Genomic DNA, 17435 nt, shown 5'->3' with positions numbered 1-17435 from the left:
TCCTTCAACAAATCTATAGTTATCTGATCCTCTACACCTGCTTTCCCTTTTTTCATAGTTTCTACTGCTTTCGTAACCCCAATCACTTTAAGGCTTCCCCCGTTCTTTACTCAATTTTCCCCACGTTATACTTCCTTATGTAAGCCACTTTACGCTTGTTGATTAGCTTTGATATCTTGCCATTTCTATCTTGTCTGTAGAGTTGGAAACACTAATACTTTGACGTTTCTTCATAAAATCTTTCGTCTCCTTAGACAGCTTACCGGCAACCTCTCAAACTATCCTACCGCCCACTTCTACCACGCCCTCAGTAATGATATATCTGAAATTATTGTTCATCGCTTCTAGACAACGGGCCCTCATCCTCAGTTAAAGCGGAATCTATTATGTAGCGAGATCGTGAATTTTTCTACCCTCCCTTTCACTGCTAATTCGTTGCTGGACTTCTTTCTTACTAATCTGTTCCGTTCCCTCTTTAGATTTAGACTAATTCGAGACCTTACCATCCTGTGGCCACAGCATCGCACTCTCCCGATTACCTCTACATCCTGCATAATGGCGGGATTAGAACACAATATCAAGTTAATTTCATTTTTAGTCTCCCCGTTAGGACTATTCCATGTCCACTTCCGGTTCTTCCGTTTGCTGAAGAAGGTGTTCATGATTCTTAACTTACTACGCTCTGCAAACTCAACTAGTAACTTCCCCCTGCTGTTCCTAGAACCAATGACATAGTCACCTCCTGCCTGGTCTCCTGCCTGCTTTTTCCCTACCTTGGCATTGAAGTCGCTCAATAGTACAGTATACTGCGCCTTTGTTTAAGCAACAGCGCAAAAGGACAGAGACAAGTGGAAGGAGGTACACAACGACGACGCTTGTCTCTGTCCTTTTGCGCTGTTGCCTAAACATGGATGATCACCAACTAGCCCAAACCTCCGTTCTGCTACTGCGCCTTTACTTTTCGCATTGCCGATTCTACATCTTCGTAGAAGCTTTCGACTGCCTAATAATCATGACTACATGTAGGTGTATAAGCCTGTAAAGCCTTCAGTTTATACTGCTCATTAGGCCTAATTACGATGCCTGCCACCCTCTCATTAGTGCAATAGAGTTCACCTTTTTTAGCGGCTATATACAAGAAACTCTACTCCTAGTTCTCGACTCTCCGGTAAACATCGATAACGCAATACCTGTCTGCCCGCCAGTACAGTATATGGCTCATTTGGCCTCCTAACCTCACTAAGCCCTACCACATCCCGTTTGATGCCCTCTAGTTCCTCTAACAGCACTGCTAAACTACCCTCTAGCATTAAACATTGTCAGGGTCAGTTTCCAATGGTGGCCTGTCTTGAGCCAAAGATTTTCAGCATCGTTTGCTGCATCGCAGGTCTGACCGCTGCCGCGGTCAGTTGCTTCGCAGCCGCTGGGGACTGAGGGCCGGAGGTTTGCTAGATTATTCATGGGACGTTGTGGCCAATTACTGCACCCGGGTGGCCAACTCCTGTTCTGGTGAGGGAGTGCGTTGCCGGAGGTGTTCACCGACATCAGGTCGCACCCCAAGCCTGTTTATGCAATTCCATCGACACGTGGATTTTTTATTTTATCTGGTGGGGATTTGCGCGGCACCGGGATTGGAACCACAGTCCTCTTGCATGCGAGGCAGAGGTTCTACCTCTATGCCACCATGGCATATACACACAAAGCACTCACACAGAAATGAAGCATAGGTCAACCAAACTTTGAATTTTGTTTGCTTAGCTGATAGTGACTCGCGGTTCAACTGTACATGCATCAATCGCCTGGTGATGTCATCGGTCATGAGTGGACGTGGCACGATGACATCAGTTCCCAGGGTGTCCACCAAGGTGATGCTTCCGATTTCCCTGAGTGACACAGTGCTTTGTTTTATGCTAAAACGGGCCGCCTTATGCTGTCACTCTCCAGTAGGCATGTTGAAAGATACAAACAATATAATCCATTCTGAATGGTAGAAAGTAGAATTTATTCCATTTAAAAACAAAACAAAAGGCAGACATTAGTAAAACGCATAACAAATAGAAAAAATGCTATACCTAAATGCAAATTGAATCAAACACTTTTGAGCAGCCAACCGATTTTTTGGACTAGAATAATTCTGACTTGATTCAGGAACCATCATGCATCCCACAGGTACGTATATATTTCCCAGACTGATATTTTGGACTCTATGATGTTTTTCTGACCAAATTTGGCACCATTGACACTGCGGAGATCATTTTTGTTTTTGCGGCATGACACAGATGCAAGCAGGCATTGTTGCAACAAACAGTTTTCCACGGCCGTGAAAGCAGCCAGTCGGACGGACTAGCTTGGCTCTCTGAGGTAGTGGCAATAACGGGACGTCTGTCGCTGTCAACGCGACAATGAGAGCGAAATTGGGCTGAAAATGGAGCACTGTCCACTAGAGGTGTGCACGAGCCGAAATTTTGAGCCCGAGCCTAGCCCGACTCTGAAAGGGACTGAGCCCGGCCCGACTCGATCCGGCGCTCAGATTTAAGCCCCGGCCTGTCATAATACAATTGCAGTTGAATATATAAAAAAAAGAAAAAGAATAATTTTATTTATTTTCCATACCTCAAATGCCCCTTGTGAAGGGGTTTTACATGAGGGGTGGGCCTTAGGTGACGCAGATGAGTTTTTAAATTAAGTGCTTGAAGTGGATGTGATTGCAATGACTAATAGCTGTAGCAGGAATGTCATTCCAGTCCTTTGGTGTGTGTACAAAAAACGAGGAAAGATGGGCTGATGATCGGGCTGAAAGTGGGTATGCCATCTTGTCATGGCTGAGGCGAGAGTGGCGGTGTGCTGGTAGAATGGCAGAGTTTCGAGGGGATTCATAATAGAATTTATGGAAGAGAGAGACAGGCGGGCGACATTGCGACGGTGAATAAGGTTGGGGAGGTTAGCTTTTCCTTTAAGTTTGGTAGCACTGGACATGTATGAGTAATTGGAAAAAATAAAACGCGCCGCGCGGTTCTGAACAGATTCCACCAAGTTAATGTGATTAGCTTCGCAGGGGTCCCAGATAGCGCATGCGTATTCAAGCTTAGGTCGAACGGAGGTGCAGTATGTTAATAATTTTACAGATGGAGGGGCTAATCGAATGTTGCGGCGTAAGTAGCCTAAGACACGGTTAGCTTCATTTGTTAGCGTAGATATATGATCGGTCCATGAAAGATCGGCGGATAAATTAATTCCTAAGTATCTGTAGGTAGTTACGGAGTTGAGGTCAGAACCAAGAAAAGTGTATTTCCTGGTAGTAGGGGTCTGTCTTCGATGGAAGGTAAGACGAGCTGACTTCTTAGTGAACATAAGCCATTTGTCCTACAAGGTTAGAATGTTGTCGAGATCAAATTGAAGTGGATTAGCATCGGTTACGTTGTTATAGGGCGATAGATCACGCATTCATCTGCAAAAAAATGGATACTTGAGGAAATATGATTAGGAAGGTCATTTATGTAGATTAAGAACAGAAGAGGGCCTAGAACAGTGCCTTGTGGTACTCCAGAAACAACGGGGGATGAAGCTGAGGAGCCGTTATCAGTGAACACGAACTGTTGACGGTTAGTTAAAAAGTCTCGTATCCAATTGAAAACTAGATCGTTAAGGGACAGAGGTGAGAGCTTTAAATATAGACGTTTGTGGGGTACTTTATCAAATGCTTTTTCGAAATCCAGAAACAAGGCATCGACTGGGGTGTTAGTGTCAAGGTTAGAGCTTGTATCGTTTATAAAGAGAGCTGAGTATCACAAGAGAGTCCTCTGCGGAAACCGTCCTGGTTGGGATTAAAAAAGTAAGTATCTATAAGAAAGTTTACAACGTGAGAGTAAATTATGTGTTCCATTAGTTTAGAACAGACACTTGTGAGTGATATGGGACGGTAGTTGTTGGGGGAAAACGGTTACCTTTCTTTGGGACTGGGATGACCTTCCCCACTTTCCAATCTTGTGGAACCACACCAGATGAGAGCGACTGCTGAAAAATGTGCGATAAGATGACACCACTTGCATTTTTAGTGCTCTTTAATATTTTAGAATTTATACCATCGATGCCGGCTGAAGAAGTAAGCCTCAGAGAATCAATTAGTGCTGCAGTGCCGCTAGCGTTTCAGGAGACGTTTACCCAAGACCTTGGAATTTGAGTGTTCACATTTTAAATGGCAAATTTGCTGAATATGTAGAGGCACAGCATATATGTAGAATTAACTTGTCATACAAAAACATCAAATTATGCATTGAACTGGGGCGTTTGCGGCACTCCCGATAACGAACCCGACGGCAGCACTGAAGTTTATTTCGGTGTTACAACTTGTGTCTGGAATGATTAACATTTTTAATAGGAAAGCAAGTCTTTGGTAAGTAGCTTGTTTCCTTCTCCAAAAGTGCGCTAGCTCTGAACATAAAAGGGGGTTAATTTTGTGCGGGGAGCTGACCTGACTCATCGTGAGTATTTCACGTGAACTTTTCGCAACAAGAGAAACAAGAGAAAACTCTTGGACTGCAGTTTTTCTGTGCTGTATCCCGCTTCAAATGATGACCTGTCGAGGTATAGGCCACAACAAAAATGCTTGATAGAGCAAATCTTGAATACATCAATGCCGGTTTTACCAAAGCGGAGATGCGAAACTGCCCACAAGAGGCCCCTCTGCTCGGTCACTGACCAAATATCCGTTCGCGGCGAGGAGGAAAGGCGGATTGACGCCGCGAAAGAACTCGGAAGCCTGGCGTGGGAAAGACGCGGGAAAATGATGTGCATTCTAGACACCTATCGCACTAGAGCCGTATTCGCGCTTTCGCAAAGGTTGTATGTGTTCGGGATCGGGGTGTCTGGCCCGGCTCGCCCGAGAGAAATGTACCTTCGCCCCCCGGGCCAGTCTGCCAGCCAGTCTGCCCCACATACGCCTTCCCACATGTCAGAGCTCCTTATGCATCCCGCAGCAGTCGGTAGTGTCGTTGTGACATTTTCTTCTTAAATAGCCAGTTGGTAGTGTGCGCATCATCGGTGTGGACGTCTTGTAATCTCTTGTGTATGTGATAAGCAATGCAGCACCAGAAGTCGTCAGATTCATCTAACCAACTAGTCCGCATGCAAGTTCTACTGAGCTCACAGTTGCCCCAACAATCGCCTCCGGCTGTTTTAAACCAGGCCACTTTCAACTCGGACACGAGACAACATCACATGACCTGCCGGCCATCATGTGCTGCGCGCACCCATAAGATTCTGGGTTATCGTCATTGTCCGGTACGTGTATCGTCTGCCGAAAGTCCCTTGCTAGACACATCTTTCTTAGAAACTCTTCCTCAATACCTCTAAACGCACTTGGCATCGCGCATTTCTCAAAAGCGCGATTGAGGCACTCCTTGGAAATATAAGCGGTTGCGACTCGCCAGTAAGGTGTTCCTAGCATGGCCGGAGAGGATAGACCCGTGAAATGTGCTCTGTCCCGTTCTTCTTTTCTTGTGTGCGTGCGTGTTGTTTTGACACCTACCTGTCTGCTCAGAACATCCTCCATCTACACCCCGCCTTCGCTCCAGCGAGTTCGCTCGCCTGCCCCCTGACTCTGCTGTTTACCTACCTCTGTCACCTTTCCCGCCTGTGCCTGACGGTGACTATGTTGCTTGCCCTATCACCGAGGTCTTTCTTGACCGCAACGTCGTTCTTCCTCATCTCATCGTACGCGTTACACAGAACCGCACCTACCTTCCTATCCTGAACTTCAGTCTGTCACCCCAAGTTCTCCCCGAAGGAATATCCCTTGCTACCTTGTCCCCTCTCACAGACTGCACCATTTGTGCACTCACTCCTGGCCCACATTCAAGCGTCCTTCCAACACCCGTACTCCCCTTTCACCCCGTAATGTCCGCAGCTTTATAGGACTGTGCTCTTATTTTCGCCGGTTCGTCCCAAACTTTGCCGCTGTTGCTCGTTCTCTCACCAATCTCCTAAAGAAAGGCGTTCCTTTCTCATGGGGACCAGAGCAGGCTAACACATTCTCCACCCTCATCGCTGTTCTTACCAATCCTCCTGTGTTGACCCATTTCAACCCGTCTGCCCCGACGGAACTTCGCACCGACGCCAGTGGCCACGGGATTGGTACCATTCTTGCACAGCGACAACGCGGCCAACACTGCGTGATTGCCTACGCCAGTCGTCTCCTGTCATCAGCGGAACAGAACTATTCAATTACGGAACGGGAGTGCCTGGCTCTCGTCTGGGCCGTTAGAAAATTCAGACCCTACTTGTTTGGCCGACCATTCACTGTAATTACCGATCACCACGCCTTATGCTGGCTCTCTTCCCTCAAGGATCCTACTGGCCGCATCGGCCACTGGGCACTGCGCTTGCAGGAGTATACCTTTTCCGTTGTATACAAATCAGGTCGGCTCCACCAGGATGCAGACTGTCTGTCCCGTTATCCCGTCGATCCCCCTTCCTCTACTGACCACGAGTCGGACCCCTGTGCCTTCTCTATATCGGACTTTTCCCACATAGCCGACGGACAGCGCTTGGGCCTAACCCTCAGTTCTCTTGTCGACCGCCTCCGCACACACAGCCGTGACTCTTCCCTCGCCCTGTTCTTCCTTCATGGGAATACGCTATACCGCCGCAACAAGCGACCTGATGGCGCTGAGCACTTGCTGGTCGTTCCCCAACACCTACGCTCTGCCGTTCTCGAACAAATGCACGACGCCCCTACAGCTGGTCATCTTGGCCTCTCACGCACATACGACCGCGTGCGCCGGCGTTTCTTCTGGCCTGGACTCTACCGCTCTGTCCAACGTTATGTAGCCGCTTGCGACCTCTGTCAACGCCGGAAGAAACCCCCTGTGCTACCACCTGGACACCTGCAGCCTATTGCTATCCCGACTGAGCCATTTTCTCGTGTTGGCCTTGACCTCCTAGGGCCCTTCCCCGAGTCCTTGTCAAGAAACAAATGGATCGCTGTGGCCACCGATTATGCCACGCGGTACGTGATCACTCGCGCCATTCCAACCTGACTTCCTTTTGTACGACGTCATACTTCACCATGGTGCTCCCCGTCAACTACTTACCGACCGTGGCCGCTGTTTCCTTTCCCGAGTTGTTGAGGAAATACTTCGTTCTTGCTCCGTTCGGCACAAGTTCACCACTGCGTACCACCCTCAGACGAACGGCCTTACGGAGCGTATTAACCGCACACTCACCGACATGCTCATCGCGACTGGGATATTAGTCTGCCATTTGTCACCTTTGCATATAACTCTTGGCGTCATGACACTGCTGGGTACTCTCCATTCTATCCTCTCTTTCGAAGAGACCCCTTACTGCCCTTCGACACTTTGCTTCCCGCCGCTGGCCCCGTCACAACCTATGCCCGCAATAGCATCGCCCGAGCCGACGCTGCTCGCCAGATTGCTCGTCACAATCTCACCGTCTCTCAAGAAGCTCAAAAACGTCGCTACGACGCTCACCACCGCGATGTGCACTGTCCTCCCGGATCTCTGGTGTTGCTCTGGCTTCCGTGCCGTCGTGTGCGGTTGTGTCAAAAACTTCTGCCCCACTACACGGGTCCTTACCGTGTACTACGCCCAGTGACCGACGTGACCTATGAGATTGCACCGCTCCACCCAAAGTCACCGACTGCTACACCCACTTCCGAAATCGTACATGTCGCCCGCCTCAAGCCATATTACTCCCCTTCCACACCGCACGCCTAATACGCACCGGGACGTTGCCTTTTGCCGAGGGGGTAGTGTTACCGGGAAACGCGAGACCAAAGTGATGTGCTCACTGACAAAGACAACGATCGAGGAACGCGGGCACGACGAAGCGTTGAGAAAGAGGACGACGCTAAGAGAGTGGATTCTGCACGGCTACCAAAGTCTTAGCGTCGAGTTCAGCCCATCGCAGTACCGTCACATTAAGTACATCCCCGTAACAATATATTGAATAGACACCAACTAGCCCAAGAAGAAGTTCTCTTAAGATGCAATGTGTCATCTCTTTTTGCCATCCCTGCATGATGCGACCTTCTTCTGGTCACGTGTGCATTGCAGGCAACCCTGGCGAAACCATCGAAACAGTCAGCCGGCACCTCCTTTTGCTGGAATGTTAAGAACAATAAGAACAAATAACGAGACCGGAATTGTGATTTTGAGCAAACATTTGTTCGGCTCCGCCTATAATACGAGGCAGAAATCTGGCACCATAAAATGTGGAGAAAACCTCTGATTATCCGCAGTTCTTTGCAGCCATGTAGCAGAAAAGAACTTCCATACTGTAGGCACTTTCAAAAGGCAAAAAGAAGAAAAAGAGACATCGTCAGCAGTCATCTTGTGGATCAGAGCAGTTTGGTTAAATCAACACGAGAGAGCCACCCACGAACTACTTTCACTAAGAGACGGTGCATACCAAAACTACCATCGATGTCCAGCATGTAGCAGCTCTTATGTTTTTGGCATCAAAAAGCAGGATAGTCTTGCCTGCATGACGATGAGCAGGTCCATAACGAGGATGAAGGAGGCGAGGAAGGCGCGTGACAGCTCCGTGGTGGCCACAAACTCGCGGTTGAGGTAGTCCCAGGAGATGCGGTCACTCACGATGAGACTGACTACCAACGCTGACAGCAGCAGCGCCACTGACCAGAAGACCACGATGCGTGTGCGACCATGACTCTGCCAGAAGGCACGCAATGTGGGCGCCCAGCCTGGGTACAGCTCATCTTGGAGCATCATGTCCGTCACCTGCACAGGTTGCCCCTTCCCTTGTAGGATTCGAAATTATTACAGTGGCTAAGAGTGTTTGACACTGCACCCTCGAGATGCATTTTTGTAAAGAAAGGATATCACAGCTCCAATTGGTCAAGCACTCTTCATCAAACTAAACAGTTCTTTTGTCATCCGTGTGATAAGTTTGAAAACACGCTCTTCAGAGTTGCTCAAAATCATGGCGATACAGTTGTCATAGTAGGAAACTTCAATATCGATCCTCACCAAAAGAGCCTTCAGAATGTACTTTAAGAGGGTTAACTACTGAGCTAGTTGGTTTTCTGACATATTAAATGATTATTTAGCGCAACGTGAATGTAATTACCTGCTCACCCCATTCAATTTTTGCAACTTAATTACGATAACCATGTGAAAAACACTGAGAAGATGCCGCGCATCCAAAGGCATGCAGACAGGTTCATCTCATCCGATTACCAGAAAAATTTATCTGTTACTAATGTCCTGAAGCACCATACGTTGGAGCCGCTCCAGTTGTGCAGATTAAAACTTTTGCGCTTACCATAGATCATAACAAAACAGTATTGCCACGTGAATAGTACCTACTTTCTGCTTCGCTTTCTTGTTTTCTTCCTTGTTCATAGTCTCCGCGCTGTTATTCCTTAAACATGTACCAACTAGCTCCGTTTTACCGAACTTTATTCCTGCACCACAACGATCATCGAGGCTGAACCACAAAAAAGTGATAAGGCCATACAATGCCAGGACTAAGCAGCTCCAAAACTCCATGCACAATCGAACCATGGAATCAGCTCCCTGCTTCGGTTGTTGAATGTGCTAACATTGATACCTTTTAGGGTTATTTGCAAACTTATCTTTTCTAAACCTCTCCTGCCTGGGCAGCACTGCTTCCTGCAGTATTCGTAAATAAAAATAAATAAATAAATCAGGAAAACCGATTGATCCCGAAAAAATAATAAACATGTAACTGATATTCACCTCAGTTCACAAAATACATGCTCCAGCCTACTTAAGTGCGGGGCTGGGCAGCCAGAGTATGAAGTATGCGAGTCAACAGTGGAAAGAACACATGAAATTCAGACCCAAATCTTGCTTGTCCTATACGAACAAACCAAGAAACAAAATGTGCAATACAAGAGACAGCCTAGCGCACTTTCAGACAGGAGATAAAACACCAAAGACATGGCAACGAATAATGGATCAGTCAATATTGTAATTCTACCACAATCGAAGGAACTTGTTCAGTTATTTTATTCAATTAATGGTCGAGACTGTTGGCATTTCATTAAAGTAATAAGGAACATAAAGGTTTTTTTCTGATAAATACTCAAGATGTGGGGTCATCATCACCATCAGCCAGACTACACCCATTGATGGGCAAAACCCTCTCCCATATTCCTCATATTAACCCAGTCGTATGCTAGCTGCATCCCCTCAACCCCTTAGAAATTGCTAACCTCATCCGCCAACCTAACTTTCTGCCACCCCCTGCTACGCTTTCCTTCCCTTGGTATCCAATTTGTTACCCTAAACGACCATGAGTTGTCTTCTCTTCGCACTACATGCCCTGCCGATACCCATTTCTTTTTCTTCATATCCATTAGAATGTCAGTAACTTGTGTTATTTCTCTGATACACTCTGCACGCTTCCTATCTCATAAGATTAAACCTGCCATTTTTTGTTTCATAGCAATCTGCATTGTCCCCAACGTAAGTAGAACCCTTTTTGTTAGTCCAATAGGTGTTTCAGCTTCACAGGCGAGTACAGGTAAGATGCAACTATTGTATACTTTTCTCTCAAGCGACACCGATTAGCTACTAGTCATAATCTGCGAGTACGTGCCGAATGCGCTCCATCCCAATCTTATTCTCCTTGTTATTTCTCTTTCATGATCCGGATCCACACTACTCCTTCTATTTAGATATAATCGCCTGCCACTTGCAGTGCTTCGCTACTTATTATGAACTGCTGCTCCTTCCCAAGGCTGTTGAACATTACCTGAGTCATATTCAAGAAGACTTTGCACAGAATGTCACAGGACAGAAGGGGATAAACACGCACGCACACACAAGCGCTTCTGCATATTGTCTTCTGCGTATTGATTTTCAAGCCTACCTTTCTGCTTTTCCTGTCAAGGTCATCAATAATTCCTCGCAGTTCATTCCCTGCGTTACTTAGCAAGAACAATGCCATCAGCAAATCGCAGATTACTGAGGTATGCTCCATCTACCCTTATCCGCAATTGCTCCCGACCCAAGTTTATGAATACTTCCTCTAAGCAAGCTGTGAATAGTGCTGAAGAGATTGTGTCTCCTTGCCTAACAACTTTCTTTAAGGGAATTTTGTTACTTTCTTTGTGCAGAACTATGGTTGCTGTGCAGCCACGATAAATAGCATCCAGTACTTTCACATACAGCTCGTCTACAGCCTGCTTTTGCAATGCCTGCATCACCGCCGAGGTTTCAACTGAGTCAAATGCTTTTTCGTAATCAATGAATGCTATGTATAAGGGCTGGTTATATTCCGAGCATTTTTCAATCACCTGGTTGATGGTATGGATATGATCGATAGTAGAGTACCGTTTCCGAAAACCTGCTTGATCCTTTGCTTGAATGCAGTCTAAGGTTGTCCTGCTTCTATTAGCGATTATCTTAGTAAATACCTTATACGTAACAGACAGTAAGCTGATTGGTCTGTAATTTTTAAGGTCCTTAGCGTCCCCTTTCTTGTGAATTAAGATAATGTTAGAGTTCTGCCATGACTCCAGTACCGATGATGACCCCAGGCATTGCATATAAAGGGTGGCCAGTTTTTCTAGCACGATATCCCTCCATCCTTCAACAAATCTATAGCTAATTGATCCTCTCCAGCTACTTTGGCGCTTTTCATAGTTTCCAAAGCTTTCTTCGTCACTGGTGGAACATCTGACTGCTTTCAATACTGCCTATCTCATTACTGTCCTGACTACTTCGGCCCCTATATGGATCAGTACAGAACTCCTTGGCTACTTTGGCTATCCTGTCCCCATTCATGATAACATTGCCCACCATGTCCCTCAGGCATACATTTGATTTTTGCCTCTGCCCAATTTCCTGTTCGCTACTTAAAGGCTGCCCCCCCCCCCCCCCCATATTTTAGAGCATGCTCAAATTTCCCCGCGTTATAGGTTTGCTTTGATAACTCTGCCAGTTCTATCCTGTCAGTTGGGTTGGAAGCTTTCAGATTTTGGCGTTTCTTAATCAAATTTTTCGTTTCCTTAGAGTTTAAAGTATCCTCTCTAAATATCCTACCGCCGACTTCTACTGCGCACTTAGAAATGATAAAACTCTAAAATGATTGTTCATTGCTTCTATGCTAAGGTCATCCTCCTTGGTTAAAGCTGAATATCTATTCCTGAATTCTTCTGCCCTCTCCCTCACTGCTAAATCGTTGATGTAGTTCTTTGTTAGTAATCTGTTCCGTTTCTTTTTCAGATCTAGACTAATTCTGAGACCTTGGCATCCTGCGGCCACTGCATCGCACCTTTCCAATGAATTCTATACCCTGCACAATGCCGGGGTTAAAGCAGACTATGAAGTCAATTTCATTTTTAGTCTCCCCGTTAGGGCTCTTCACAGTCCACTTCCAGCTCTTTCATTTTCTGAAGAAGGTAATCATGATTCTTAAGTTATTGCGATCTACAAACTCAACTTGTAACTCCCTCCTGTTATTCCTAGAGCCAATGCCATAGTCACTCTGGCCTGCTTTTTCCTTAACTTGGCATTGCAGTCATCCATTAGTACGGTATAATGCGTCTTTACTTTCCCCACTGACAATTCTACATCTTCGTAGAAGCTTTCAACTGCCTAATAATCATACCCACATGTAGGCGTGTAGGCCTGTACAATTTTCAGTGTATAACGTTTTTAAGCCTAACTACGATGCCTGCCACCCTCTCATAAATGCTACAGACTTCTTGTATATTACCAGCTATATATATCCTTATTGAGAAGGAACCCTACCCCTAGTTCTCGTCTCTCCGGTAAACCTCGGTAACATAATACATGCCCGCCCTGGGCGCTGCCATTTTGTGTAGGTGGCGCCATCTCGAGGCTAAGTTTGCGGAACAGGAGACAATTACCTCACATCAGCATTTAGGAACTTTCGCGTTAGGCTTTTTTTTTTTTGCATTTTGGAAGTACCTGACGGTAAGACAAAAAATATCGTCTGCAGCAGTGAAGACATGGGGTAAGAAATGACCGGAATTTATGCACCAGGCCTGATCGGGTCAGCCGAGAACTAGAAGCCTGATTAAATTATACCACTGACCGCGTGGGCGGTGAAGCAAGTAATACAAGGAAGTTTTTGATCCAGGTTCCATCCTTGAATGGTTTACGGACTACCGTAATAGTTTGAGCCGTGAAAGCAAGTGAATGTAGCCGTTTCATGACAGTTTCAGCAGCAATGCTAATCGCACCATATTTGTTGATCCAACCGATCATGCATATGCTCTGTTCATTGCTTCAGCAGCTACTACATGGAGTTCTCACAACTCCACTGGTGTTCTATTCATGAAGATCTATTGTGTATTTCGGATTCATTTACTCTACCCTTGGTAGTCAACGGCGGGACCTGCACGCTATCCTGGAATTTCTGTGACTGGCCGCTAGATGCATTCGTCTGATGCTGCCGTCATGCTGACGTCCGGCCAGATAAAACAGAAAAAGGACAGCTGATCTAGATGACCTTATGAATAATGTCCCATAATTACCACAACGAAAGTTGCTTTGATGAACAATTATTTTATAGCTCATCACAAAATTTGCTTACTTAAAGGAATGGCTGTCATTCCTATTTATTTACTTCTTCATGTACCTACAGCGGCCGTTGAGGGCATTTTGGTAGGGGATCGAGATACAGTATTAAAACATACATCGTCGTGCAGATGCCAACTTGCAAAAAATAAAAATAAAAAACAATAAAAAGGAAAAAATACAAAGCATTTCATTACTGCGCAGCGCAAACTGATAAAGTGAATCATGAAAGCAATAAAGACGTAAAAAATGGCATATTGTAATAATAAACAATCGTGTACAAAAAAAATTTTGAAATCGCACAGCAGCACAGCACATAAAAAAAGGTTAATGAAACTGTTAAGTGGGGATCCAGGCACTGGTAGCGAGTAAGACCGGAGCGGGGTGGCTCAGCTTGTAGACAGCTTGTCCGCAAAAGGCACTTCCTCTTTCTCGGCGATCTGTCCGCCTGCTTTCTCTGGAGAATCTTTCACATCTCTTGGGAATGCCAGGACAAACCTGACCCAACGTTAATAGTGCCATGCCCGACACACGAGCAGTGGGAGGCGGCCCTGACCAGCGACAACCTGGACCAGCAAGCCTGGATTATCCAGCTAGTCCGCAAGTCAGCTGCTGCCAGCGGAGCCCTGGACTAGGGGCACCGACCACCCAGCTCCTGCGAATATTTACTGATTATATGCTCATTAAAAGTTTTCTCTCTCTCTCTCTCTGTCCGCCTGATTGGAACTTCGTCTTTACAATCTTGCCCCCGCAGAAAAGAGGAGCCATCCTGGCGACTCAAGGAGACGAAAGGATAGCGGGATCGTAATAGGGTTTCAAACGGTCCACGTGAACAATCTCACGCCCACGGCGACGAAGGTCGGTGGAAGCGGCTAGCGGTTCAACAAGGTAATTGACGGGAGACGTCTGTTGGAGCACTAGATATGGTCCGTGGTATTTGTCAGTAAACTTGTTGGTGGTGTCGATGGAACCCAGAGTCATGCGTGAGCACCGAGAGAGAATTGGTGGACAGAGTGGCTGCTGTCGCTGTGCGCTTTCTTCTGGGCTTGCTCGTCCGAAGTAAGCGAGCGAGCCAGCTTGCGACATTCTTCAGCGTGCCTGGCAGCTGCTGAACGTGATGTGTACACTGAGATATCAGGACGGTAGGGGAGGATGGTGTCGAGTGGAGACGAAAATTCACGCCCGTACAGCAGAAAAAATGGTGAGAATCCGGTAGTTGCTTGAACGGCGGTGTTTAGGCATAGGTTATAAATGGGAGAATCTTGTCCCAATCGGAGTGGTCGGAGGCGATGTACTTGGACATCATGTCACCCAGTGTGCGGTTGAAGCGCTCTGTGAGGCCATTGGTTTGAGGGTGGTACGCGCTGGCTGTCCGGTGGATGGTCTGACATTCGCGTAGGAGCGCTTCGACAACCTCGGATAGGAAAGACTTTCCTCGATCACTTAGAAGTTCACGAGGGGCCCTGTGCCGCAGAATGAAATGATGAAGAAGAAAGGGCGCGATGTTGGGTCCGGTGGCATCCTGAAATGCTGCTGTCTCCGCATAGCGAGTAAGGTGATGGACGGCCACGATGATCCAACGATTCCCTGCAGGTGTATATGGCAGAGGTCCATACAAGTCGATGCCAACACGATCGAATGGTCGGTACGGGCACGGAAGATGCTGTAGCGGAGCCGGCTGAAGGAGAGCAGAAGGCTTGCGACGCTGGCAATCGATGCATGAACGCACATACTTATTGACGAAGGTGTACATACCGCGCCAGTAAAATCGCTGTCGCAACCGTTCATAAGTCTTAAATACACCCAAATGACCACACTGCGGATCATTATGACAAGATGCGCATATATCACTTCGGAGGGGGCGAGGTACGACAAGCAGCCACTTACGGCCACTTAGGGGGAGACGGTCACGAAGGGCGAAATGCTGCGCTTGACGACGAAGGGCGCGAGGAAGCGGTGAAAGTGACGAGTTCGTAAGAAGATCGATTAGTGAGGTTAGCCACGGATCCTTGCGCTGTTCTGATGGCATGTCGTCGATGGACAAAGAAGACAGGACAATGCTGGATGCAGGATTGAAATTTACGTTTGAATTACCGGAGGGAAATCAGCTTCAATTTTTGGATATTGGAAAAAAAGTTGGATCATGTTTGTTGGTCTTTTTTACAGCGGTCAGAGAAGCCCTTGCTTAGTTACCATTCAGGTCATTCGAAGATAGTAAAATGTGGATTGCAGTGTCTTGTTTAAGTTCTGCAGTTACAAAATCATGTGTTCACGCCATAGATAGTAGTTTCAAACAACAGGTCCAAAGGTTAAGGTTAGCGGGCTTCCCGATGGATGTGATAATTCTAGCTAGCAATAAAATCATAAAGAAGATTAAGGCTTTTGGTAGAGAAGATACACAAGTCCATATCAATAGCGATAGAAAGAAGTATGCAGTGATCCCGTATATCCATCGGTTATCCCACAGGCTTAAGCAAATCGGCAGTAGATATGGAGTTAAAGTGTTATTTTCGGTTCCTAATAAGCTGGGCAAAGTTTGTGCGGTTGTTGACAGAAGGGCTAGAGATCAGAAACAAAAAACTAGAACAAGAAAAGGTGCGTGCCAAGTGAACCATGATTCGCGTTTTGTCGCATGCGAAGAAGGGGTTGTGTATGAAGTGCCTTTTAAATGTGGGAAAAATTATATAGGGCAAACCGGCAAATGTATTAATACGCGCCAGCATAACACTTCTTTGAATAGTGCCCCCTCATCCAATTTGGCCCTTCATTACAGGCACTGTCATCTGAATAAACCTAGTGGGTCAAATGTGGGAAGAAATGCCTACCGCTTTTTAACAAAACCAAGATTAAGTTTAGACACAAAGATCAAATGACTAGAGAACTGTCAGAGTCATATCACATCCATAAGAACAGTGACACGTGCGTGAGCTCACCATCTGTAAGCATCCAAGAATGTGAGATTGTATATCTGGATACCTAGGAAAATTCTGTGAAGCGCATGTGTTGTCTTCTGCGAGTATTTAATCTGTGTTCTTCGAATAAACGTTCACTTGATAGTAGCGCCTGTCTTTGACTTTACTCTCTCGTTGTTGTTCTCCGTCGCAGCGCTCGTAATTTGCAAGGTGACAACGGAGCGTCAAGCGGCCCCGGCGAGCGAGATAATGCGTCTGCGCCGGAATGCTTGCGCCCTGTACGATGGATAACTCGGGTAGCACACTCTTGCAGTCTAAGCGACCAGCGGGCGAGACGGCCGGTGGGGTCTTTTAGTGAAGACAACCAACACAAAGCGTGGTGGTCTGTAACAACATCGAATGGGCGCCCATACAAGTATGGCCGAAATTTTTGAAGCGCCCAAACAATGGCCAAGCATTCCTTTTCTGTCATCGAGTAGTTGGTCTCGGCCTTGGTCAAAGTTCGACTTGCGTACGCCACAACGTATTCGCCAACACCGGGTTCTCGTTGGGCAAGAACAGCGCCGAGGCCGACGTCGCTGACATCGGTATGCACTTCAGTAGGAGCAGCCGGGTCAAAATGGCGCAATACGGGGGGTGAGTAAGTATCGTGCGCAATTTCGTAAAAGCAGCATCGCAAGCCGGCCACCAGGCAGAACGATCTTTGTGAGCGCTGAGAAGTCGCGTCAGAAGGGCAATGATGGTCGCAAAGTTCCGAACGAAACGCCTAAAATAGGAGCATAAGCCTATAAAGCTGCGTAATTGCTTGATAGATGTTGGCTTCGGGAACTTAGCGACAGCGCGAAGTTTAGATGGATCAGGAAGGATGCCATCCTTGGATACTGAATGCCCTAAAATAGTGAGTTGGCGAGCGGCGAAATGGCACTTTTTCAGATTGAGCTGCAGACCGGCGTTGCTAAGGCAT

General features: G+C 46.7%; 1 protein-coding gene across 1 annotated transcript in view; it reads right to left on the bottom strand.

Moving 5' to 3' along the window:
* LOC146171939 (transmembrane protein 117-like) overlaps positions 1-17435 on the bottom strand; it is a 438815-nt gene that overhangs the window by 89748 nt on the left and 331632 nt on the right. Inside the window, exon 6 of the mRNA XM_084586209.1 lies at positions 8502-8762. Within this exon, the coding sequence (XP_084442335.1) occupies positions 8502-8762 (261 nt within the window). The remainder of the gene's footprint in view (positions 1-8501; positions 8763-17435) is intronic.

The sequence above is a fragment of the Amblyomma maculatum genome, unplaced genomic scaffold (genome assembly GCF_055883805.1).
Source record: "Amblyomma maculatum isolate TAMU_Amacu unplaced genomic scaffold, ASM5588380v1 scaffold_15, whole genome shotgun sequence".
Taxonomy (NCBI): Eukaryota; Metazoa; Arthropoda; class Arachnida; order Ixodida; family Ixodidae; genus Amblyomma; species Amblyomma maculatum.
This window is presented reverse-complemented; position numbering and strand designations above follow the sequence as displayed.